The 26,836-nt window shown below is 42.1% G+C and overlaps 1 protein-coding gene across 3 annotated transcripts in view; it reads left to right on the forward strand.

Annotated features, from left to right (window-relative positions):
- The window catches only part of map3k5 (mitogen-activated protein kinase kinase kinase 5), an 85,424-nt gene that overhangs the window by 3,554 nt on the left and 55,034 nt on the right, over positions 1-26,836 (forward strand). For 2 of the 3 annotated variants that reach the window (XM_015354590.2, XM_069196121.1), the window contains exon 1: positions 2,441-3,663. In XM_015354590.2, coding sequence (XP_015210076.1) covers positions 3,222-3,663 — 442 coding nt within the window. In that variant the 5' untranslated portion in view covers positions 2,441-3,221. Of the gene's footprint in view, positions 1-2,440; positions 3,664-26,836 lie in introns of those variants that run through there. The other variant, XM_015354584.2, reaches the window with a different exon arrangement.

A 26,836-nucleotide genomic window follows, 5' to 3' on the forward strand; every position in this document is an offset into this window, starting at 1 on the left:
AACGCTCAACTGGGAAAAGAACTGGAAGGCTGCGCAGATTCAGCTCCTACAAACTAAGGATGGGAACATGGGATCTAAAAGAATACTTATAGGCGATTACTCGAATTCATGTCCTTTTCTATTAATTGAAACAGGCAGTGTTTTAGTTACATCTTTGTAAAAAAATATGTGTATCTGGCAGGCATAGATTGTTGGGAAATTGTTCATGTTTTGACTATTTTGTTGATTTTCTTTACACTGCACTACCTTGCACATGTTTAGACACAAACACACGTGAACTTTGGAAATATCATATGCTGTGATCTTTGTTTAATATTCACCTTCTTGCTTGTGGCAATGTGTGCTCTAGCTGAACCCCAGTGTCAAGGTCTCCCAGACCCTCCATGGTTTCAGGAGAAAGTGCGCGTCGCTGTTATTCCCTCCCTGAAGGAGCAGAGGCTACAGTGACCACCCGTTGCGTGCGCTTCCCTTAATTTTCCATCATGGAGGAGAAGTGCGCGTCGGTCCCTCTGTGCTCTGGCGTGGCCGACAGCTCTCCAGCGTCTGCACAGTGTCAGAGCCAACAGGTTCAACGCCTGCGTCTTGGATAAGGTGTTTATCTGGGATGATCTCATTGTTCCATGCTGTTGGCCAGCATTCTCCCGAGTCCTGGTGCGCTTTTGCTCAAGGGCGGCGGCGTGTTCCCAGATTGCGGAGATCAGGGTTGATGGGTACAGTAGAGTAGCGGAGTTTATTGCCATGTGCACACATACAATAGAACTCTTATTCACCCTGATCTCTCGGGATGCACACAGTACAACAGACAACACCACACAATGTAGACAGTACATTGCAATATAATAAATAGTAACAACAGGAACAATAAATATGATGGTAGTCCATGCACATAGTGCAGAGTGCAGATGTGTATTGACTCTGAGGCACTGCAGATAGCTGTTGAGGATGTGCACTCAGTAGGGTAGAAGCTGTTCTTGAGTCTAGTGGCCTGTGCTTTAACAGTGTGGCACCGCTGGCCAGAGAGCAGGGATGGCTGGGATCCTGAAGGATGGATTTGGTGATTGGGCCTTATTGTGACAGTGGATGATGTGAATCTCACCGATTGATGGTAGGATCCTATGATCCTCTGTGCTGTTGCCACAGCCCTTTGTAGTGCATCTCTGTCATGAGTGGTAGTACTGCTGTACCACACAGTGATGCCACTAGTGAGAACGCTTTCTAAGGTGCTGTGGAAAAAGTTCATGAGTAGCTGCTTCCCCAAACCACATTTCTTTAAGCACCGCAGAAAGTGCAGGCGCTGTTGTGCCTTTTTCAGACTGGCTACAGTGTTGTGACACCAAGCCAAGTCGGTGGAGACGTGCAGACTAAGGGACCTGAAGCACCTGACAGTTTCCATTGGGTACAGTAGGGAGTTGTTGGCAGGGCAGCTGGTAAGCTCCCTTACAACTTGCATGGCTCTGTGATCATGCTGGGGCAGAATGTTTGCCCCCAGAGGGAGCGTCCACAGGGCCGGTGTACGTTTCAGAGCTCTGGGTATGATGTGTATCGCATTATTCAACTGCACAGCCAAGCCAGGCCTTGACACAGTGCACAGAGAATCAGAGGTTTGCAGCACTGATCTCTCATTGTATTACCCTTACCAGGTCGATACTGCAAGATACTGTATCAGAGCTGCTCTGAGCTAGACCGTTTCACTGATCTGCTCTATATAGGGCCTGAATGGCAGGCTTTTATCTATGATAACCCCATCCTGTTGGAGTGTGGTCATAGCTCACAGATATCAAGGGTGGCAACTAGCTGTACGAATGCTCAGGAGGAAGGCGATTGTGGTGGTTTTGGGGGGATTAGGTCAGGGTCTCCAGTGAGGAACATACCCCCAAAAAACCTTAGGTCAATTCTTAACATTTTGGTAATCTTTCCTGTGCAGCAAAGACTGTCATCTGTACATATGAATTTAGGAAGCCATATACACGGCAGGTTGGGTAAACTATACTTAAAGAAGTTCATGTAGGTAGGTGTCAGCGTGCGTAGGCTGCAAAGGAACAGCTGAAACGTTGTGTCTCTTTTCTTTTCCTTTCAGCATGGAATTTACTTTTACCTGTTCTCTTGCATACTGTACACGGTCGAATAGCAATTGTCGTGAGTCTTGAGCTTTTCTGTTGACGCGGAACACCGGCTTCCTCTTGGTGACCCGCAATTGAGAGTCAATACTTTCACAAGCAAGTCAGGGACCATCAGCTCAGCAGTTTGAATAGGGATTTTAATCTGTTACTGGAGAGCAAGTGATTGTTTCACTTAAATTCCGCGTGTCTGGAGGGTTACTTTTTTTTAAATCTCCCCTCGCTGCACGAACAGTGATGCAAGCTGGTGCTGTGGCTTTAAGAGACTGGGCACTACTCATTCCTGATTTGGTCATCAACCCGCCTCAAAATTAAAGTTCAGCCCTCTCGAAGCGAGCGTGTGTGTCCGTGTAGGGGAGATAATAGAGCTGGAGGAGGGCAGGGTCTGGGTTCCTGATATTGTGCAGTAGCTCTGAAATATTTTTGAACTTGTTTGCATGCTTTGTTAGTGACATAACACTTGAAAATCGCAGAGCTTTACGAATAAACAAGTTCTGCCTTTTAGGAAGATGGCTTCGGTGGAAACCTGTGCAAACAGTGGAGACGATCTATAGGAATTGAAACCTTCTTTCCTGGTGAACTTTTCAAACTACACAAAGCGCAGAGGAAACGCGCAAGGGCGACAAGACAGATTAATACAGCCGAGGAAGGTTTATTCATCTCTAGATGTTTTATCGGTAAGAAATCAACAGATTTTTGGAAGCTGAAAAGGATAAAATCCCGGATTTTTTAAAGTGTTTGGCTTGCAACGATGACGCTGTGAAGCTGAGTGAAATGCGTCTGGCACAATTCATTTCTGCAAGAAGGGATATCTCAACTTTGAACGCTTATTTGCGTCGCTTTTCTTTTTAATTACGAACTGCATAATATACGAAGTGCCACATACATCGCTGCCCCATGCCAGACGGAAGTGATTTGAGGTCTGTTTTGGAAAGCTGCGAGAAAAGCCGCTGATAACCGGTGCAGAATGCTGGTGTTAGAATTGCGTAACGCTACAGGCGGACAAACTTTAAAAACACCAACAGGCGTCGAGGGGAACACTGCGCTGTGACTGTGTCAGAAGTCGACCGGACCCCGTAAATATCTCCCCCTCCCCACCCCAGAATGAGTGAAGACGTCGAAGGGATATCACTTTCGGTGCCGTCTTTCTGGCCTTCTCCTGACGCAGAGGATGAGCCGGGGAATCCTGCTCGCTCCCTTGGGGACGGTAGGACCGGCCGCGCCGGTCTGGTCCCCGCCGCCGGCACTTTCTGGCGAGACCCTGCGTCCGGCGGCGGGGCAGGGGCCGGGGCCCGGGCTGGGGCGGGCGCCCTGAGCTGCCCCGCTGACTGCGGGGGTCTGTTATCGGTCGGGAAGCGCCACAGCAGGGCGATCACCGTGGCATATGTGATCAACAGCGGAGTGAGCCAGACGCACGCCGCCGAGAACATGGCCCTCCAGTGCCTGAGAGACGCCTGTGACGGCGTGGGCAGCAAGCTGGTGACCGTGCACTTCGGCAAGCTCGACTTCGGGGAGACGGCTGTGCTGGATCACTTTTACAACGCAGGTAGGCAGTGGTCCGTCTGTTGGTTAGACCGCCGAGGATGCTCGTAAGCATTTGACATGTGTTAACTTGTTGGGGTTTTTTCCCCTGCCGAGGAGTTCAATCCTTCCGTTTCAAGTCGAGTGCCTCTTTTTGACAGTGTTTTGTCGTCCGCCCTGGGCAGTGATTCTCCCGAGCGACGTGAATGTCGTGCAGTGCTGGGCGCTCAGCAGGGTCTGTAGGGTCATTAAACTAATTAGCACCTTTGCCCGTGTTCGGTCTCATTCAGTGGGTCTGTATCGTAAATGCACTTTAACACCAGGTGAAAGGGAAATGCATGATCCATTTTACGGAAGAGTGACAGTCGATCAGTGCTATTTTTAAAGCACTGAAGTGGTTATTTTGTCATGGTAAAAGTCAATGTTAGTAATGTATAATATGTAATAATGTTTACCAAGCAATGTATCGTGCAGTAATATACTGTATTTAAATTTCTCCCATTGCCTGTAACTTAAAATCTAATCCTGAGTGTTAAAGTGTTTTATTAAAATATTTTGAGAATACTCTGAAATGGTAATAAACAGGAATGAATGTTTTAGCAATTAAATACTAAATGCTTACAGTATGTGAGAAAATGTGAGCAATTTAAATGTTTTTTTTTTTAATTTTAAACTTTTGCATGCACAGGGATACATTGACAACAGGGAGTTGAAAAGTAGAAACTGTAGCCTTGCATAAATGTCGGCTATGTCAGAAACTGGATAGTGAAAGTGTAAGACATTCAGTAGCAGAAATGATTAAATGAAATGATTAAATAACAGATGAAAAATTACTTTTCACAAGGAGTGGCAGAAACATTCAAATGGTTACGTGCTGCAATTTGACATGACATACATCTAGCTGAAAATAAGTCTTTATCTTTAGTTGAATGCTTTCGTTTGTCCTTTCCTGCACATGATTTAGTTTGCCTCTTCTTCAGTATTTTCGGTTTTGTATAGGTACTTTATACATTTTAATAAATGCTGGTACGTCGGGTTTATTTAAAAATGTCACTGAGAAAATACTGTAGGAGTATATTATTTACACACATCATAAGCTAAATAAGTTGTCCCTTGTACTTAAGTTGATTTAAGTGAATGTTCATCAAAACCGTAACTAGGTATTATTACTGTAGTACTTAATCTTTTTCAGTATATGTGAGTAATAAGAGAATGAGTTGAGGAGAGTTTGTTTGTACACCGAATGACAGTACCGTTCACGTTCATAGAAAAGCTACCAAAGTGATCTGGTTTGGGATCTCTGCACAGCGCTGCAGTAAATACCTACTAAGATGCAGCAGGTCAGCCTGGTGGGATGATTTAATGAGTTGCATTCTGTCCACTTTCAACAGACTGACAGATCTAGATTTTGCCGTGCGGAAACTGAGGATGTCCAGCCATGGGGAATTTCACTTTCTCATTCAATAGGACAGGCTGGCAGGCTGGCACAGTGTTTAGCGATGATGACGGGCAGCGCTGGGGCTCTGGCTTCAATTCTGAACCCGCGGCGCTGTCTGTGTGGTGTCTGTATGTTCTCCCCATGTTCCTCCAGGTGCTCTGGCTTCCTCCCACACTCCAAAGACCTACTGGTGGGATAATCTGTTTCTGGGAGAATTAGCCCTGGTGTGAGTGTGTGCATGCTTGTGTCTGTGTGCGTGTGTGTCCTGTGATGGACTGACGTCCCGTCCGGGGTGTATCCTGCCTTGTGCCCGTTGCTTGCTGGGATAGGTTCTGGCTCCCCTGTGATCCTGAATTGGATGAAGTGGTTGGAAAAGGGAAGGATGGAATTAAAGAGGATTTGCCAGACAGAGATAGTCTAGTTCTGAAGCTCCCAGTCCATTCCATTGCATGATTTATGTACTCGCAGTTCTTGAAAGGTTTTACTATCGTCATAATTTAATCTGCATGGATAGGCTTTGGCACCCCTGCAACCCTGTGTTGCATAAAGCGGTTAGGAAATTCTGTAGAGGGATGTAATTAAAAGGCTGACTGTATCAAAGAGTTTCGCAGGGATGGATTCAAGGTCTACTGTTTGACTGACTACCCCCGCGTGTTGGCTGTGAACTCCCTTCTATCTCATCTCTTTACCCAAGCCGCACCTCCAGTCGTGCCAAGAGAATCCTCTCGGACCCCCCTCACCCAGCTCATAATCTCTCTCAGCTTCTCCCTTCTGGAAAGCATTTCAAATCCTCCCTCTCAAGGACTGCCTGCTTCAACCTCAGCCTCTTTCCCACTGCCATGCGAGCTCTGAATTCAAGTTGAGCTCCACGAGTTCCACTGTATAACTTATGCTGCTACATGGAAAGTTGTTTACATACTGTATGTATGTGACGATGTTTGTCCGTCTTCTGTCCTATTTAAATTTGTACTGTATATGTTGTATGTATGTCTCATTTGTGTTCTTGCTGTACCGATAGCAAATTCCACCAACTATCTAAGAATCTGTGTTGGACACGCACTGAAAATCAAGGATTTGCCCTCCCCTTTTATTTCTGTCAAAGATATTTTTCAATCTTTAAAAAGAAAACACACCTTTGCGTCCTTAGCATTAATGCAGAGGTATTAAACCTCTCTCGGTGAACCAAATGGGATAAACCTCTAGCCTATGGTGCAACCTGCCACTCCATCACCTCCTGTGTCTATTAGACAAATTGCAAATTTATTGCAAATGTGGAAACGCAAATTGACCCCACAAGTTTAAAGGGAATCTCTGGTGTGTGGAATTCTAGAGGACTGAAGAGCTTCCAGTTAAATCTGGTACTCAAGGCAGCTGCAGCCAGACTTGCAGTCCACAGTTTAAAGAGCTTCAGACACATATAACAGGTATCATGTGTATCATTCAGGGCGTGGCTATTATGATCAATAGGATGGAAGGACCTGCACCAAGCCCGGTTCTGGTGGGAAAGATCATTTCCCTTCTATTTGTTGAATACGAATCTTCTGTATTTCCCTTACTGTTACCTCAGGAAGCCATGTTGTGTCAGTTGTCTTTATTGCAGGGTAAGTTTGATTACCACAGGTGTCAGAGGTTCCCACAGGAGAAAGGTGAGGGCAGGTGGTACCTTCTCCCCTCCACACCGAGCTCTCTCTCAGCTGGATAGCGGTACTAGTTTGTGAGCTGGCTATGTTGTTGGTGTAGCTTAACTACACTCCAGTATTTGTCTGTGGCTCGGTGGCTCAGCTGCGAGGCAGCCTTGCATTTATTTTTTTCTGTCGATTACCAACAGCTCTCAAGGACCCTAACGCGCGAGACTTTTCTTCGAAAATTGCGCTTTGCATGCTATTTCTGTTATTGGTTTCTTTTCCCAACATGCAAAAAAGCACGTGGAATTACAAGTTTGTACAAAAGTTTCAAAATGACACGTTCATTACTTCCTTTTTTTAAGAGTCATCCCAGACTTGATGCGAATGTGTGAGATTTTTAGACCAAGGCGTGAGACCCTGAGACTTAGTCCCAAGGCATGACCTGAGAGTAGTGTGAGTTCGTACCGTCGCTGCTGCTGGCTGGCAAGTGATCTTGCGGTGTATCGCTACAAGAACAGAATTTCAGCAAGGATTCTTTGTGCACATTTTGTCACACCTGCCTGGCCTGTGTACAACTGTGGGAAACCAAGACGTGTTTTTCATTGCTCTTCATCCCAGTCTCGGCGCCTGGACTACAGTAAAAAAAAACATGCACTGTCCCTTGTGAATCAGCATTCTGGAATATACAGAGAAACTTCATTTACATCAGTAAGAGCTCTAAAAGGATAAACCTTTCGTCTTATATTAAGACTGCTGTTCGTGCTTGAAAGATCTATGCATGGGGGGAGAACAAATGCAAATCAGAATTATGAGGGATTCTTCACTTTTCATATTAATTTTAATACCGATTACCAATATGTTTGTGCAATAAAGAATGCCTTTAAATCAACACTTTAACTTGTGAGTTTCACAAAACAGATTTTGAAAGAAGTCAAAAAGTTGGTGCCCGAATTGCAGGTGCGTCGGTCACAGAACCAGCAAAATTACACTGTTCCCCTTGATGCGCTGAATAGAACATCAAGATGACGTACATCAGGAAAGAGGAGCAGTGGTTGCAAGTCAAAGCTCACTGGCTAAAAAAAACTGCAAAACAAGAGCCTCACAAATGAACATAGGAGAGAATCTAAATCTTCGTGATCCGGTGTCAACAAAAACTACGTCGTAAGCTTCACAGAGCTGATGTCTGCGGTAGGGCTGCCGTTTGTAAGCTTCCACTAAGCAAGGCCGGTGCACAGCAATGCAGAATCTGGTGTAATGAGCACAGGACATGGAGAGTTGTCTAGATGTCTTTTAGCCTTTGTCCTCTATCTGAATGGGTTCAGATGCCTTCAGCCCACGCGGCCTGTTTCCAGCAGTTAAGCAGTGCTGGTGGGTCTGTTCTGGCATGGGCAGCTATGTCCTGGAAGTAACTGGGTCCCATTATTGCTCTGCATGGTAGAGTCATATCCAGGAAATATGAAGCCATTTTAGGCGACCTGGCGCACCCTATGATGCAAACGTTGTTTCCTCAAGATGTTCCCATATTCGGAGAAAATAATGCCCTATACACGCTGCTGAACAGATTCAAGAGTGGTTTCACGAACACCAGGATGAAGTCAGGCAGCTTCCATGGCCTCCCCAATCACCAGATTATTAAACAGTATTGCGTAACCTGCGTAATCCTCGAAAAGACAAATTCCTAATACAAGAAATTGTATATGGCCGATAAAGTGATCTTACCTTATTGAACTTTTGTGAGAACATTTGGAAAATAAGTTGTTAAAGTTGATTTCCACCTTCTTCCTTTTAGCTTCTTGATGATTGGTCCAGTACCTCACTGGGTTCAAGTTCAGAACTTGTATAACACTACTGAAAGAAGGATTGGAGCCGTTCTGTATAGAAAGAGTGGTCCAACTCATTATGAGTTAATGAGTAATTATTCATTATCTTGCTTGTTGTTCCCATCATTTTGTCCACCCCCTGTAGAGTGTGCAAAATAATTTCATGAGGCATTTAAGTATTGAATGTGTTTACACTTTTATTGTCCGACTCATTTTCTCCACAAAATATAGCATGGACGCTGGGTGAACGACACTTAATTCTGTTTTACGTTGGCGTGGTTTTTTAGTAGTTCCAATAAATTTGTCATGATCTTCCTCTTCCAAAATATTGAAATGGGTAATTATTTTTCACTTTACCCCACCCACCTCGGTTCATATCCTCCCATCCTCCATCGGCACACTTCAGTTTTCCCCCAGGAGAGCTGATGGCTGTGCCATCCTCTGCAACACGCAGCCTGAGACTGACTGCTTCTTTGCCCTACTCGGTGACCACAATACAATAGTACATGAGATCTAAAGCATTGGAGAATGGCCAGGATGCAGCTCTTGCTGCAAGCTTACAGGTGTCTAGCAAGAGACTGGAGCTGCTGCTGTACAGGAAGCTCAGGATATCCTGTCCAGATCCTGCCAATTGTACACTGCCCTGGGTATTCGCAGGCGTAGCTGGCTGATGTATCTGGAGCCCAGACCATGGCTCTGTGGCCCACCTGTGCTCTGAATGGGCATGTTTATTTTTAAAGCCACTCGGGAGACCCTTTTCATTGGCTTCTTTTGCAGATATCTTTATTCTGTAACTTTTTTGGAACCACGTGAAACAAAAACCTTTTAAAAAATGATTTGAAAACAAGCTGACCGACTGCCTAATGTGGATTTTTATTCGAGCCTATCTAGGCAGGTTTGTTTAAAAAAATATTCCTTAGATGTAAGAATGCTAGCTTTATTGCTGTTAATGTTCAAAATGACTACAGATAGTCAGTGTGTACTCCTCTGGGTAAAAACAGTCTGTCACATTGCTGAGCAATTGGGGACTTTACCTGTACCCAGCTAAAATTTTAAAACTCTGCAGTTGATCAAAATCCTATTTTCACAATTCTGGCCATAGTGTTGCCACAGTTTGGGGTTTCCTGGTTATAGCTGGATTGAAGGTACAACCTCATGTTTGTGCTGGCAAAATCTAGCATGTGGGCCAGAAAATTGTCTTTACTTGTTGAGTTAATTATTACGACGCCTCTGCAAAACACACACACACATTTAACCTTTGTACAAAGTCTTGAAATATCACATATAGATAATATAAAGGAATTCTGTCTTTTCAGTCTGAAGATTGGATTATCTCTTGTCAAGAGTAGTAGGGACTATAGTAGAGAAGAAGACTGAGCCTTAGAACGCTTTAGGAACAGAAGGAGGTATCAGGGTAGCCTGGGATGATCTGTTGATTTGTCCATACATTTATCTTGAACCTTTTGACGACTGCCAACGGTCAAGCTTGCAAGAAGGATTGAATCGATAAGTTGTATCGATACCCTTTCTCCTCAAAAATTGAATTTTAACAGAACAAGTTTCCTTTTCTGTACTCGTATCATGTATGACTCACTAACTCTGTGCGTTATTGCATGGTGTCTGCATGGTGTGCGGTCTTTCTGGTGTCTAGAGCACTGGTACAGTGCCATGTGACTCTGGGTAGTTTAACACCACAAGGAAGCAACATGCCACCAGTGAGACGGATGTATGGCTTATTGGTGAAATATGCATGACCAGTTAATTAGAAGGCACCCTGCAGCCGGATATTATAAAAGGAAGGATGAGCCTTCAATTACTTCCTGCTTTGGGGGGAAAAAAAGGGTAACCAAGCCTTGATTACGAATTTGATTTTGCATGTTGTGACAAAGAATATAACAGTATTGTTGAGGGAACGAGGGTCCATGTAGAAAAACATGACTTGAAACCTTGCACCACATACCAAATACCTTACTGAAAGTAACTGTTTCTAACTGTTACTGTGCAACACTGTGCACAGTAATCCAGTGTTTTACTGCCTTGTTATTCCCTGCTCATTCCTCATTGGTAAACTAATGTCATTGATAACTGATTTCATGCGTACAAATAATCATCCAAGCATGACATTAAACCCATCTAGCTGGTTTGGTTGCTCATAGCTAACTGATCTGGGGAGCTCCACTAGTCCTTTTTTTTAAAAAAACAAGCCGGCGTATCAGGTTCAGTAGCATGCATGGGTGTTTTATTTCTGTTTGTCTCAGCTTTTTGTGTGACAAAGTGCCCCACCTCAGTATTAAATGCATTTCTAATTACCTTCTTCTGGAGTTCTCCGGTGTGCGTTTCACTGCCCAAGAGCTCCACTGGGTTAACTGGGGATGTTTTCTCGAATCTGGTCTCCCCATCATCTTCTCGGTTCCACAACTAAAAAGGCTTTATTTTCATGAAGATGCCTGGTCAAACACTCCCTTATAGCTTGTACAGTACAGTGCGTGCCCCTCATTGCGTGAGCCTAGGAAAGCCCATTTCTGGACGCGGTTCTTTAAACAGAGATGAAGATCTTGTGTTGTACAGTTCTTATCTGGCTGCTGACTTTTAGTAGCATGCACAGATTCCATTCTTTGTTTGCACTTGGCTCTAACCATTATTTTATAGGGATTTGTTTCCTGCCTTTTCCTTTAGTTCCTATCTACATATTTGCTTAATCGATTAGAATCACCATTGTTCTTCTTCCTAATTTTGCATTGATTTATCTCTCCTGTAGTCCCAGAGCTATTTCCTTTGAGATAAGACATCAAAGACCTGGTAGGAGATGTGGTCATTTTATGCTTCCTGGTTTTTGCAGTATGATCGCTTGCTTGCAGTAAGCAGCTTTTTCCAATAAAATTGCCTTAGAAAGCCCTAAAAGTATTTTTTTGTGTGAAAGATGATCCAGAATTTCTTCTTGTACTTAAAAATTATTTTTACAAATACCATCGGCTAGTATTTAGTATTTTAGTGTTTTAACCAATTCTATCTTTTCAACTTCTCGTGCTGGTGTTCCTGTAGGACTTTTTCCCCAGTCTACATGGGCTCTCCAAAAGTCTCTCATTTAAACCTACTAATACTTTTGCACTCAAATTCTTAATTTCTTGATATAGTTCTGAATTATAATTAACTTCAGAATTGGTGATCTATACTCCTGACATTATAACTTTGGAATATTTTTGAAAAAAAAAACATTTTTTCCCAGACGTTGTGTTATGTGAGCTATTGGACTAAAATACTTTTTTTCAAGTAACAGGGTGTATTTATAAGCTGTTAGGAATTAAAACATTATCTGGGATGATAATAGTTGTCTTTATTGCTGTAGTTATCCTTTCGCAGGACTAAAACCTATAACAACAGGGTAGCAGACTAGCCACTCTTTGGACATAAAGAATTTCACCCCAGAAAAAGCTCCAAAAATATGAACGCTCTTCCTTTCAAATGCATCATTAAAAGAAATTTAAAGTCGCACATGGCTCCTTTATCATTGAGCAAGTGAGTGCATGTTGCCCTTATATTCAACTCCTAGAATTAACCAAAATGGTATTTTATGCTTTGCCGGCCATCTGTTTTCTAACTGCGCTATCCAGTACGGGGTCGCGGAGGAGCAAGAGCCCATTCCAGCAAGCAGTGAGCACAAGGCAGGACGCACACCTGTCTGCACACCTGTCTGCACACCTGTCTGCACACCTGTCTGCACACAGACACCAGGGCCAGTTATCCCAGAAGCCAGTTAACCCTCCAGTATGTCTTTGGACTGGACTATGCCATTGTGCCACCCTACCGGTTTATCGGCCGTTCTTAATTCATGAGGGTAAATCGACAAGAACAGTGAATTTGTGAATTATCCTCCAAATAACCTCACTCCAGTTTTATCTGACAACATAGTTCCCTCCCTGGTACATCCACCACCTCTCAAGGGTAGAGATGCCCTCAGAATGTAGGAGTGTTTCATTCTGAGCCTCCCCCCACGGCTGCTCAGCTCATGCTGTCATTACTCAAGTACCCATCTTGCAGGAGCCCCTTTAATTGTTTTGGGATGGTGTTTGTGTGTGTTGAGTGACGTCTTCCTCCTAAAAGCGTCGTAGCTCTGGGGCTATTTGGGTGGCCCAAGCAGCAGAGGGGCTTGCTTGTAGCTCAACCCCTGTTGGGCTCGGCCTGGGTCCCGACACTAGCTGACTGCGACCGGGAGTCTCCGAGGGGCATCTCGCCGCTGGGGCAGTGCCGTCCAGGGTTCAGTAGGGATTAGTGGGCCAGGGCTCCCATGGCTCTTCCCAGGTGTTTGCAAACAAGCAGTGACGTCATTCCGGGACGTGCTGTTCTTTCAGTCAGCACTAAACCATGTTGGGGACGGGTTCAAAGGTCAGAGGAGCTTGTCCCCACGTGCTTATTCTGCCTGAGCAGTTCTGGGGTGATTCCAGATGGGTATTAATAGACAAGGATAAAAAATGCTGGAATGTGATGGCTGGCATGTTAGGAAGTTCAGCCGGGATTGGAATATTTGTTGGACACATACGTTTATATACATTTCTATAGTTATTGCCTAACATTTATTTACCGATGGTATATCAAATACCTTTCAATCCAAAGACATGAAGACCCATTGGACATACAATATCTTTTAGATAAATAGCTTTTCAGCAATGCCTTTTAGATTTATTTGGAATTTGACATCGAAAAGGCTTTCGTACTTTATACTTTAAGGTGTATAGCCCAGTGGTTTTCGAATCATTGGCTTCATGAGGGTCTTTACAATGCTTTTGCTAAGGATTTTATTATGGGCTCCTTTTTATACCAACCACCTGTTTTTAGCACCACTTTTGATCTGTTGGTATTTTGAAATCTCACCGAGGCCTTTAGACCTCGGACTGTTGTTTCGGCTTCATTCCACAGAACAATGTAAGATTCCTGAGGAGGTGGGAGGGAAAGGGGTGGGGGAATCACACATATGTATCAAAAAGAGTCTTGAGGCTCAGGAACTAAACCGAGAGGAATCGAGATACCAGGATCACTGTATGTCAGACTCTGAAAAATATTCCAAAGTTATAATGTCAGGAGTATAGATCACCAATTCTGAAGTTAATTATAATTCAGAACTATATCAAGAAATTAAGAATTTGAGTGCAAAAGTATTAGTAGGTTTAAATGAGAGACTTTTGGAGAGCCCATGTAGACTGGGGAAAAAGTCCTATAGGAACACCAGCACGAGAAGTTGAAAAGATAGAATTGGTTAATAACAGCTTTTCTCCTTGGTGAGAGAAATAACGGGCTCTTGCTAAAATATGTCGCGATTGGATTTATCCTTTGAAACTGTGCAGGTTTAGCCCAGTTCAAAAGATAAACAGTGTCAGAAAGGCAGAGCTTACAACAAGTAAAATTGCAATAGATATAGACACGGACTCGGTGGCTAACAGTTTTAAAAACGATTCTGTTTGAAGAATGTAACGCTCGGAGTTAAGAGCAAGTAAAACAGAAGCTGAAAACTGCATTCCAGCAGGTTCAACAATTCAATTCAGGCTGTAGTATTTCCTGAGGAACACGACACGCCACCCGTCACTACAGAGCAGCGCTCGTTAAATAGGTACAATGTAAGAGAAAAGGGCACTTTGTAAATATTTTACAGGCAATATTTCTGGGTAAAAGGATATTAAAAAGGCCCGGGGAGAGAGGCAAAGAAATATTGGATCATAAACTTTCAGTACTATGACTGGTTAGGTTATTTCAGTACTGCAGCTGCAGTCATTAAGGATGAAGTAAAATGCACTCAGGACAGTCATGGGCAACGTCTACATTGGGAACGGAAATAGATGGGGAAGTAGATAATGCCTGATATGAGTATTTAAATCAGGTGTTCATCATTACATCCTATTAATTGCCAGCAGCTAAATTTAAAGTCCACAGAGAACATCTCTTTGCTCTTTTTTGTTTCTCACACGCATATGAAATAGTACTGAGGTGTGAGATTTCAGCATGTCAGGCTTTGCCATTTCGAATGCGCAAGACCAATAGTGTCTTAACAACACCTTCAATTTTAATACATCAAATAAAAGACCATTTTCAAAGAATTGTTTTCCAGAGGTTTAAAAATAAACATTATATAAACTTGTGATTCGTACAGTATGTAAATCAATCACAAATCATGGTTTCAGACATTTTTAATTCATTTTAGATTACTCGGGAAATGCTGATTTTGAGTGTTGTTGAAGTGAAAGAGTAGCCTGTGAAAATGGTTCAGCATTTGGCAAAGTGATAATGCAAAGTTAGTACATCACCTCACTTTAAAGTGAGCAAGCATATAGGCTCTTACATCTTTAGAAAAACATTTGCAGCAAACGGATAATCCTTTGTGCTAATGAGCACATTCTCAGAGGAACACCCCATTTCTTATAGGAGGCTGAACTCTTAGGCACACTATTTGTTCTGGTGTGCTAAAATTCCTTTAATTATTTGCTGAGACCAGGGACATTCTTTCTTGAGAAACAGGAGGTAAATGAGAGAGCATGCAGAAATGCTGGTAAGCATGCAATGTAAGGGCATTCTGAAAAATCCTGTGATGTATTCCTTTAATCTATACCATGCAAGTGATAATGCTTTGTGTTTGGTTTTCGAAAATGCCCGTCCATAATCGGGGTCAGTGTTTTCTGGCTCTGAAAACATATAACGATGGAAAGCTATGGAACTCCATTCTGTTTAATGTAAACAGGTTGCAAACAGAGGGCCTATCAGTTGCAATACGTACTCAGTCTCCTTAGAAGAAACCATTCTGTTTTGTTAAACACTAGGCTATTTTTATATATTGGTGCTTGCGCTGTATGCCTGTACCATTTGCAAGAAGCTGGATATTCAAAAAAAGGTTTTCTTAATAAAATGGTGGCTTGTTTCAGTTAGAATGCACACTGTTTATGTATGTATGCTTTTTGTAGCAACATCGGTTTTGACAAATGTTTCAGTCTAAATAAATTCCCAACCCACATCTGTGAGCAATCCATAAAGCCTGTGTCTTGAGTAAGACTGTCTTATTCTGGGAGTTAATAAGCTCAGTATTGAACTGGGAATCAGAGATTGCTGGCTCAAAACTTTAGAGATTTGAATGAATCAGTCAGTCCTGTTCCAATCAGAGCTCAGTTACTGTAGTTACAATCTCTGTATGTAAGAGGAAAAAAGGAAAGGTACTCTTGCAGAGAGACCAAAGAGAGAAATAAATAAAGCAGATTTTGGAAGTTATACAGTATGTCATTTAGGGTAAACCCAACAGTATTGGTTGTGTCTGGCCCTTCTCATAATGAAACTGTTGTTTTACTGTGGGAGAGGGGTATGTAAGGCAAGGAAGAGCTCAGACCTTGGATAAAATTAGACTATGTCTATAAACAACTATTGCCAAGCATGTATAATTAGATAACGTGTAAATATGTTGATTTAATAAAATATTGTAGCTGTGGGTTTAGATTGATAGTTTTTTTTTCAGTTCTATGTGTTAAATTGTTAAATTCTTTGACAAGTTCTGCAAGAGAGCTTTAAAAGAAACCCTCTGCGGGTTATTTTCTGAGTTTTGTTGATGTGTACAGGTAAATACGCTTGCTGGGATAAGAATCTTAACATTTAGAACGTGGCATTAATCAAATTAATCTAAGGAGTACTTTACATAATTCATCTTGCTCGTTTTATCTTTTATTCAATTAATTTAGGGATTGGAGCATCTTGGAACATATTAAGGCATAAGATTGTGACAGTGGGGTGAAACAGATTAAATCATTATTAATTATGGCAAACAGGTTTGAATTAAAAACTATAAAGTCTGACAAATTATCTGGTGCTTGAAATCACAACCTTCTGTTCACAATTTATAACACTAAATTATAATCTCCTGTGTATAGTTTATATACTGTGTGCAAACAAAAGGTATTTCTCCTGATGTAGCGATAGTATAGCATTCCAGTCTTTCTGCTGGTTCTGTGATTCTCCGAGTTGTGCAGTATTTGGCATCTGCTTAGTTGGTTCCAAATATATTTCTTGACCTTGCATTTCAAAGACTTTTACCCCTCTGACTGTGCCTTGAATCAGGTTTTAGAAGGCCTTTGTGATAAAGCTGCGTAAACCATCTTCATCGAGAAGGAATAACCCAATCTTACACGTAAAGAGGAACTTCAAATGAAACAGAGCAAGAATTGATATTAATGTGGTTTATTTTTGCAGTACAGTTATAGCCTGTAGAGGAAACTGCTGCTTCACACTAGCTTTCTGAAAATGAAAGCTATAAAGTGAATGTCCTGCACTGCATTCAAATTTAAATAATGCCTTTTAATGATGGAATGAATTCCACTCCACTCTGACAAATCCTCAAGACCTAGAATTTTCTGTCTTCTGTGTCTGTAACATTTTATGAGTACAGTAGCTTAATTTAATGTTAATTGTGTTGCTGTAGAGACATTTAAAGAAATGCTGGTTTTATTTTTGAGTGTATATATATCACTAATTAGTGCTCGAGCCTTCATGATTGAATCTTGGCGTTGTCACAGCTCGCAGAAGCAAACCAGGGCTGACAAGCTTGAAACACACTGGCTTCAAGGTCTATTCCTTGCAGCATCTTTTAAAATTCTGATGTAAATCACGTTTCCTGTCTTATGAAATCTCAGTAGTTAATGAGCTAATTCATGGTGTGCAAAGTCAGCATACCAATAAGGGGAACAAGGCAACGTTAGACTACATTCGTAAGAATTGTGCTGCTGATATTACAATTCCAATCTACAGTATTGTCTGGAAGCCTCGAGGGACTGTGGACAGTTTCCATGTTTACTTCAGTAACTTAAACTGATTCTGTTCAAAACCTTTTTGTCAGTAATGCTAATACTGTGCTTCAGTTCTGAATCCCTAGTTACAGAACTCACATCTGGATAAATTGTTTCTGCATTAATCAAGATGGCTCCCTAATTTCTTAATCATTTTTTTTTATTTTTTTTTATTTAAGCTTTCAGATTCATACCCCTGGTCTTGTATCTTGCTGACATCAACGATAACCAAACATACTTCAGATTCAAAAAACATTAACCACTGTGATAAATTGTGTAAAAAAACTGGCCCTGTCCACCAATGAGAGTTAATATAGATTTTGAATGAATAGACTACAAATTGTGGATAAATATAGCTAAGTCCTCTGTACAGTGAAGAATATGCTGATTTCACTGTCAGATGCCGTTTCCCTTAGCCTCAAAGAAGTTCAATAAGTGAACAACTGAATTATTCAATGATTGTTCCTTACCAACCATATTGGTGCCCATGGCAACAGCCCTAGTATGGACACTTTTGACATAAAGATTTCCTGGCTTTCTGAGTTCAATTAAGTGCACTGCAGAATTGAACACCTTCGTTCAACAGAATCCACCTTACTGTCAGTACGTTTATCTAGGAAAAAAACAAAGTGGGCATTTTCTAGTTTGTCACTATTAATTGAATGGTAATAATGAGGCTTTTTTTTTTACAACTCTGTTGGCATCCACAACAATTTCACTTGTAGATTAAACTGGTAATTACACAGCTGTTTTTCTCAGCAGCGGTTACAATCTCTTCTCCTCTCCTATATTTCTCTCCTGTCCTCTGGGACAGTGGCAGTGATTGACACTTGACTGACATCATGGACACCCCCACACGAGGAGTCAGCAAGTATTACAGTAACTTTCTTCGATGGGGGTGAAGAAAGATATAAGATGTGAAAAGGGGTTAACTGATTTCTTTCTGCACAGAGATTTCTTGTGACAGAAGACATCCCATGCTTAGGTACCTTTGCGTTATGGTAGGGATGGGAGTTAATTGATATGAAATTCCAAGTGCAAGCTAGAGACCCCCCTAACTAAGGAAAGATAAAGCCGACCATTAAGAGTGTTCAAGGTCTTGGGAATGTCCAAACACAGGTGGCCCCCCCATAACCATGGTAACAAGTTGCGTCAGACGCGGCTGAAATTTGCTATTTAAAACCGGAAGTTTTGTACCTGTATTCCGAACAATGCTTCGGTCTTATTGTTCCTTGCATGCAATACACTCAGTTGTTTAAACTCCATCTCGGGATCCAGAACTTATTTGTCTGTGACTACAAGAGAAAGCCATATTGGGATCAGGGCATTCCTGGCGGCGTGGTGCCGGTGTCCCTAGAGCAAAGGCGCTTCAGTCCGACCTCTCCAATAAACATCCCACTCTGTAAATTTGCAAGATTTTCCAAGTCCTTCCATGACACTAGGAAGCCAGTCAAGTAGGCAGGTTCTTAGGCATGTCATGAAGCACACTATTGCAGTATATTTTGGCTGGTGTATTGACCAATGTGCCATTTGTATTCGTGAAATAAACTTCTGGTCGCCCGCTGCCTCCTGGTGACTGATTCCTGCTTTGGGTACTCGATCCTGACAGCCTCTTTTTCTGGTGGAACTTGGGGATTTGTCAGATTTCTCCCATCAGGGGAAGTTGCGCATGTAACTCTCACAAAGAGAAAGGACATTGACAAATGATCGTGGGATGATTTTGTTTGTAAGATTTGAGAATTATTATTTAGAATGGTGTCAGTTTTGTTTAAAAAAAACCCAGCAAGCTGCGAGTTCCCCCGGTACTTCTGCATCGCTACATTTTGTATCGTGTCAGCTGGCAGTGCTGTGCTGGCATTGCGTTTCGACTGTTTTCACATACAGATTTGCTGTTGGGGAAAAAAGCATGCAATGAGCGCACAGGCAGCGAAAAGTGCATCTAGACAACCAGTCAGATGCACCATCTGTTCAGGCTTTCCTGCAGCATCTATGCATTTTTTTTTATCAGAGAGAGGATGACATTTGCAAGCAAGTCCCAGATTCCTGGTCCTGCTGAGGTCTGTGTGGGACTTTGGAGGATGCTGCACTAAGAGAGGAGTTACAGTGGTCCACTTGCTGGAATGAAGGCAGCTATTGATATTTCAGCATCGAGCGGAGCACAGGCCTTAAGTTAACAATAATATGCAAAGCAAAGAAAGATACCCCTGTAATTAACTTACCACCCAGACAGCAGGTATTAGCTCGGAGAGGCCATCCTTACATTGAAGGAGTTCAAGTAGGGAGCTGCGTCAGCATGCGTAGGCTGCAAAGGAACAAGTAAAGGTTTATTCCATGCTGTAAAGAGAAGAAAAGAAACGCAACGTTTCGGCTGTGGAGCCTTCTTCAGTTAAACCTTTACTTGTTCCTTTGCAACTTTACATTGTCAGCTCTTCACAGACAGTACAATCCCCAGGCAGGAACTGCTGGGCAGTGAGACAGTAGTCAGGTTCTTCCATGAGTCTCCGTTCACAGTCAACGTCCATGGTAGCTCTCATGGAAGACTGGTCACCAGTGTCCAGGGGGGACGTTGTTATCTCTGCTGTGGACATGGCAGTGTTACTGTCTAACGAGGAGTCTCAAAAACCAATACAGCTGTCAGGGCAGCGTCGGCCCTCTGTACACCAGTGAGCTGCCTGTGATGCCTCATGGCATCACCTTGGGCAGAGTTTTAGAGCCAACGTGAGACCTTTTGTACTCCCAAGCTCATCAAACAAAACGTCCTCGGTTTTAAAGATCGTGCCTCCAGCTGGAACCTTTCTGTCAGAATTGCCGTTCTCAAAATCCGCCTTCGTAACCAACCATCCTAGACTCCTTTCGCTGCATCAGAAACGGCTCTGTCGCCCGCGGACAGTCACGCCGCTGGGAGGACCTCTTGCCTCTCAGACGGATTCTCTGATTTATCGACTCTCTTTGGCGAAAGAGCACTGCCATTTCCCCTGGGACTGGCCAGCACTTACAGGGGAGAGCGAATCAAGAGAATGAAGCCAGCAGACTTCCAGTTTACCTCTTCTATAGCCTTGTTTATAGCTAGTGTACATGTATACAAGCTTTGTTCATAGTTTTATCACCAAGGGAGAAGAATTCTCAGGCTTATTGGAATCCATTGTTCACAAGCTTATGAGATGTGCCTTATATCCTTTCAAGAAAAGGAGTAATACTAGGAGAGTAATTTTCAGCTCCACAATGTAATTTTCAGCACAATACAGAGAAGGATTGTTCTATGAAAGTCAGTCACTACCCAAGTGATCTAATTATGTTTAGCTGTAAAGATTTTATGTTGATCTAAAATATTGACTGTATAAAAATACTTCAGAAATGTGTTCGGTTGTTAACAGACTCAGTGTGAGGAAATGGTTAGATTTTAGTTAACTTTATGGTTCGGAGATCATTGTGCTGTTTTGTTGAGGTGCTGATTCCTGTGGTGTGAGGTAAGATGAGGTTTTTTTAAACACACCACTTGTTGTTTTTCTGTTTGTCCGTCAGTGTCGTTTTAAATAAAGTCTTTGTGATTTTGAACTTGCTATATAATCTTTTGACACATTTTGTGTGCTGCAGACTCTCAAAGTGCTGGTAACTGTTGGCAGCAAAACTGAAGGACAAGGTTATTATGGATCATTAAATCTGATACAACAACTGTCAGCTTTAACGCTGATATGAAAAATACCTAACCAAATTTTCTACTGAGTAAACCTAGAACCTTGCAAAGAAAACGTAAATTAGAACTGATCAAAAAGGTCTGTTTGCCACAGTTGCAAAATATGGAGGCAGAATATGCTGTTGTCAGGTGCCTTTTTCCTGCTTGTGAAAACTGATGTGAATTTACTCAACAATAAACTTTTTGTCATTTTTGTTAATAATATTGCCCTTTAAAGCCTGTCCTGTCCTCAGAATGTGCTTTCGAACACTCATAAGTTGTACAAGTAATAAGGTAGAATCTTAATTTTCTTCAAAGTTAACTTGCTTCTTGTCATGGTGTGCTTTTCCATTTGTCAAGGGTGTTCTTTAGAGGTTTATGGGAAGACCTCTTTAAAAATGCTTACAGTGAAATTGTACAAGTCTGTTTGCTTTCGATCAAATAAAAGAATAATCTAAGATTCCCAAGTGGTTTTGTAGCTGTGAACTGTTAATTGTTGGAATTAAAAAAAAAAGATTTCTTAAAATATGTCCTTTAAAATGATATGTACACAAAGACCCAAACGCCATACGTAAGTTATCTTATCTGAGAAATGAAAGTTTTTGTAACATATCATACCCTTCCTTAGACATGACTATTTGCACTTTAAACTTAAACTTTAAAAATTGGTCATGCACATCATATTAGTAGCTGTAAACCATCACATTTTACAGATTGCAGTGTGTGCTGCCAACAACTTCAGTGCTCCTGTGTGCAAGTATGGATTAACAGTAATGGTTTTATTATCACAACATAACACAGGCTACAATCGAAAGAAGGCCGTGCAGCCTATCCATTTCATTTGGTAGTTTAGTAGCTAAATGTAGTGCCCCTGTATTAAAAGGGTAAGAAAACTGAAATTAATTTAGCAGTTTAGTAATCATAGCCCAAGGAGTGTGACTTCTGTTCCATGTCATGTAATGGAAGCAATTATATGAACTAAACCAGAGGATTGCTTACAGTATATAGAAATAATTTCCAGGGAAAAAATCAGCCTTCTGAAAATCTAAATAGTAATTCATAAACATAGTTCATGATCTGTGTATTGCTGCTGGCTCAAAGGACTGTGTGGGTAGGTAAGACCTGTCTTTTCTAAATCCATGTTAATGTATTAATGTAGCATAATATTGACTATCCCATAGGATGCTAATTCCCTACAGGTCAACAGCGAATGCAGGATCACATTGCTTACTTTCAAGGCAACTACGAAAACCTCTGAACGTATCCAGTGTCCTGTTCAAATCAGACATCGCAATAGTCTGAAACCGACCTGCCCAGCACGTCCTCCTTTCAGCACTCCTTTGTGTGGATATGTGTGCTTTGAAACTCCTGCCCTCGCTTCAGGTGCCCTGGCAACTTCACCGATTTGGATGATGCCAGCCGTGACTGGCTGAAGCACCTGACTGTGACAATATAACTATGTAACTTCTGCATGTTAAGCTCATACGAATAATAATAATAATAATAATAATCTGCGTAGAGACACCGGGGACATCTTCCCACTGCCAGTTTTTAAAACCGGGATGAAATGTTTTTGTTTGATCAATACTTGAGCTGGATTTTTATAGGTCTTTGATTTTAAGGCTTGGCCAGTCTTCAATCTGAAATTAATGTGCGAGTAGTACCACAAGTGTTCTGACATTTGTCATGTTGCAGAACAAGAAGGCGTATAGAATAAGTAGTGGACAATGGAAATGGAAACACCAGGTTTAACCAGGGGCATCAAGTGAACTCAAAGCATGGGCTTTCACACACGGCTCATGCATCCCAGCATGCTTAGGGTTATGTATGAAAATGTTGGACTGTCCGCATAGCTTATAATTATGGGTTGCTTGTTTGCAAGAGGAGACCTCAGCAACTTTGAATGTGGGGTGGTTGTTGGGGCGTGTTTGACAGGAGCTCCAGCTCAACTTGCAGTTTCACAAGCCACAGTGGCTAAGGTGATGTCAGAGTGGAGCTCTGAGGGAGTGACGTGGGCTGAGGGCACCGGCGGGTGGAAGAGTGTACAGTATGTGATGTCTGGGCTTTCGTTCGAAGTGGAGCGCTACAGAAGGTCATTCTTGCCTTCTGCCGTGAGACTTTACAACTCGGCCACTGTGGGTCACGGCGCTGGCAACTTTGACCTGTTCTGGGACTAAACTTGAATTCTCTGTTTACAGTTGGTTTTCTGTTTACAACTGGTGTGCATGATTGTGGATAATGTGCAATATATTTATACTGTGCAATACATCTTGTGTACTGTTCATTCTGGTTTATTTTTGTGTATTTTGTACAGTGTGCAATTCTTTTTTTTTTACTGCACTTCTCACTGACTATACTTAGTGTATTGTATTGTTGTATTATTGTATCATTACGTTACACTGCAGTTTCCCTCATGGGATCAATAAAGTATCTAAGTGCAAGGCAAAACAGGCCGGCAACTACAAACCAGTCGACTGCACGTGTCAGCCTGGGGCGTGAGCGGACGGTTTCATTAAAAATGGCTGCAAGCGTCCTCAAAAGCACGCATAAAATCTCCATGTTTTGAAGCCTGTACAATCAGTTCTCCTTGAATCGCAGGAAAACAAGGAAATTAAACAAGCAATAACTAACAATGACATGAAGAGAGGGACGTACATTCAAGGCATGGGGCTTGCATTCATGACCTCACTTAGACAGGTACAGTCTTTTCATTTGACATCATTTTTCAGCGTATTCCCTGCATAATAGAATGCAAGAACATAATGATAGTTAAACTGGGTACACTTTGTGCTCAAGAATTATCAGTAATAGTCCTAGCAGAATAATGCATCCATTGAGTGGAAAAAAAGAAAGAAACTATAATGGGATCTTTCATATCGCCTTTGACCTGATGGCAAATTACTGTTAAATCCTACTGTGTTAACGCAGTTATTTTAGCAATTATTGTGGCCTTCAAAAGCTGTCAGAAGTAATGATAATTTAGATGTTGTTTAAGGTGTTGCAAATTGCTCTGAGCTCTGCTTTTAAACATGTATGCCTGATTCAAGGTGATTCTTCATCGTGGCTGTTCGTGAGCATTTAGTCAATGTAATGGAAAGTAGTTGAACGCATATCACTCTCAGACCTGCATTTAACTCTCAGTTAGACAGTAGAATTATCTTCAACTGGTTAGGATTACAATTAAAATGGTAATCAAGTGACGCATCCAGGAAAGATGGCCGATGTGCAGCGTGCTGTTGGCACTGTGTGGACTGCAGACAGTCAGGGTCTATTGTTTGCAGGACTGACGTGTCAGTCCACCCGTTCGTGTTAAACAGAATAATGTCCTGATCCAGCCCTTGGCAAATGAAGTTCAGCACCGATCAGGGCAAAGCGATGTGGAGAAGCAGTGAAAAGGCAAACCGAAAACCTGAGAAGCTGTGGGAAGTTCGGCTCAAGCTTTACCGACGGGTAACTCTCCTGCTCATAACTCACTAGTAGGGTGACCTTTCAGAAGTTCAGTTTTAGTCTCCGTGCCACATGATTGGACCGGATATTGTTGTTTTTATTTGAACTTTCTATGCCTTTGTGTATACTTTATGCAGGTTAAAGGAAGAGCTGAACGTCTTCAGTCTACAGCAAAGGGGATTGTGTAGCGCTTTGATCCATTGTATAAAATTGATACAATTTATATTATTTATGCGATTGATACAAGTGTATAAAATCCTAGAGGGAATAGTTTGGGTCGACCCAGAGAACCATCTCGCACTCAGTGGTGAAACGAAGACACGGGATCATGATGAGAAACTGTGTAGGCTAGAGCATAGGGAAAGAGTATGGAGTGTCTGTAACAGGCTGTCCTGCCAGGTGTTTGAGGCCCAAACTCTGAGCTCCTTCAACACACTGCTTCTGCTGAATCACAGCTCTTCATCTGCAGTCTCTTAGTCTCCCATACGAAGTGTTTCTGGGTGTAGTACTTCTGCGATGAGCTCTGCTGACCCCCACTCTCAACATACCCTCTACAAATTGGAACCGTGTGGGTTTTTTTTACCGAATGTGTTAGTGCTGAATGTGTTAAAGTTTAACGTAATAAAATATGGGCCTCTGTTATCCGCCTTGTCCTTAAAAAAAATATCTTCCAGTATAGTATAAAACATTCTTCCAATATAAAATATTCACATATCTTCCATATGTGAATTTCACCTAATTTCAATGCTATAACAATAAAATGCCTCTGCACAGGCTCATGTGGATTTCTCTTAGCATTAAGACTCAGCTGGACAAAGATCAGCCTGCACACCCAGGTGTTTCTCTGGCATTTTCTGTTTGAAGGGTTTTATATCTTTTTATCAGCTCTCAGACCTGCCCTGCCCTTGCAAAACAAACATTTTAATTGGCACTTCTTCTCTCAGTGGCTGTTCTGTGAAAAGCTGATTTCGAAGCAGAGATTATTTTTTTTTTAACTCTCCCCAGAAGCTCATTGGACATTTAATAACCGAACTCCTGTGCTGTAGAGAAGTGATGATTTGTGTACACAAATCTTGGCATGCATTTAAAGGAATCAATGTTACGACTGAGCTTATTCAGCCCAGGAAAGCTGCAAATGCTTTTTGGGTCCTTGCAAAGCGATTGTGAACCGAAGGTTAGAGTTAACGACCAAGGTTATTCTACTGTACTTGCTGAAAACAAGCCGATAGGTTATCGTGGCACAATCAACGTATTTTTGTACTGTCTTCTTCCAGTGAGGGTTGATTTGTTTTCCTTAACCTGTTTGCAGCACATCCTGTTTGGTGGAAGAACGTCGTTTGAAGTTTATCTTGCATTTCTGGTAAAAACCGAAGAAAAAGTGTTAAAAGACCTGTCTGAAGCACAAACCACTTCCTGGTGGCATTAAAATGAGCAGCTTGAAGGGTGGAACTCCAGTCAGCTGGGGACAGCCCCCTCTGGTTGCTGTCTTGCAAAACAGCCCTTTCAGTGGCATGCTGCATGTGCAGCCATCAGCTTAGACATGTTGGTTTCTGCGTGTTTGAATTGGAATAAACTTCTCAGTTTGACAATTTAAAAGTGCGCTTTCAGGGTATTTTTTTATGGTAATATTTGAATGGCTGTATATGGTGAAAAATTACTGCAGAATGCGCTTTAGTTTTAGATTTTTTTGACTGTATACATGCTGCTTGCCATGAATGTTTCTGTGGATTCATAGGATTGTATTCATTTCTACGTTGTCATGTTTGAATTTTCTATTGTAAAGCTGCATATGCATTTTAATGAGAACCTGAGAGCTCCTTTCGGTTGTACTGTATACTCTATAACTATATCACGTAGAATCGTTTGTTTACTGGCACTTAACAATCATCATTTAAATCAGAATGTTTACATGTGTTTATTTACTTACTTCTGTTTGCTTATGACTGATTAGCACCCTCAGACAGACCTCTGATCCTCACCCACCCAGACACTTCACGCGTTTTATCAAGTGCTTTTCCCATTCTGTAGTCCAGATCGTTCTGTCACCCTGGCGGGTTGTGAAAACCGATATCGCAGCACGACCCGAGACATTCCTGCGGCAGCGCCTCCGTTAAGGTTGACAAAAAATGGAATTTGAGCTTGAGAATAGCTTGATATTCGTTAATAATAATAATAATAATTGCTTACACTTATATAGCGCTTTTCTGGACACCCCACTCAGTGCTTTACAGGTAATGGGGATCCCCTCCACCACCACCAGTGTGCAGCCCCACCTGGATGATGTGACAGCAGCCATAGTGCACCAGTACTCTCCCCACACACCAGCTCTCAGTGGGGAGGAGAGCAGAGTGATGAAGCCAATTCATAGATGGGGATTATTAGGAGGCC

This window comes from Lepisosteus oculatus, chromosome 2, assembly GCF_040954835.1.
Source record: "Lepisosteus oculatus isolate fLepOcu1 chromosome 2, fLepOcu1.hap2, whole genome shotgun sequence".
NCBI classification, from domain to species: domain Eukaryota; kingdom Metazoa; phylum Chordata; class Actinopteri; order Semionotiformes; family Lepisosteidae; genus Lepisosteus; species Lepisosteus oculatus.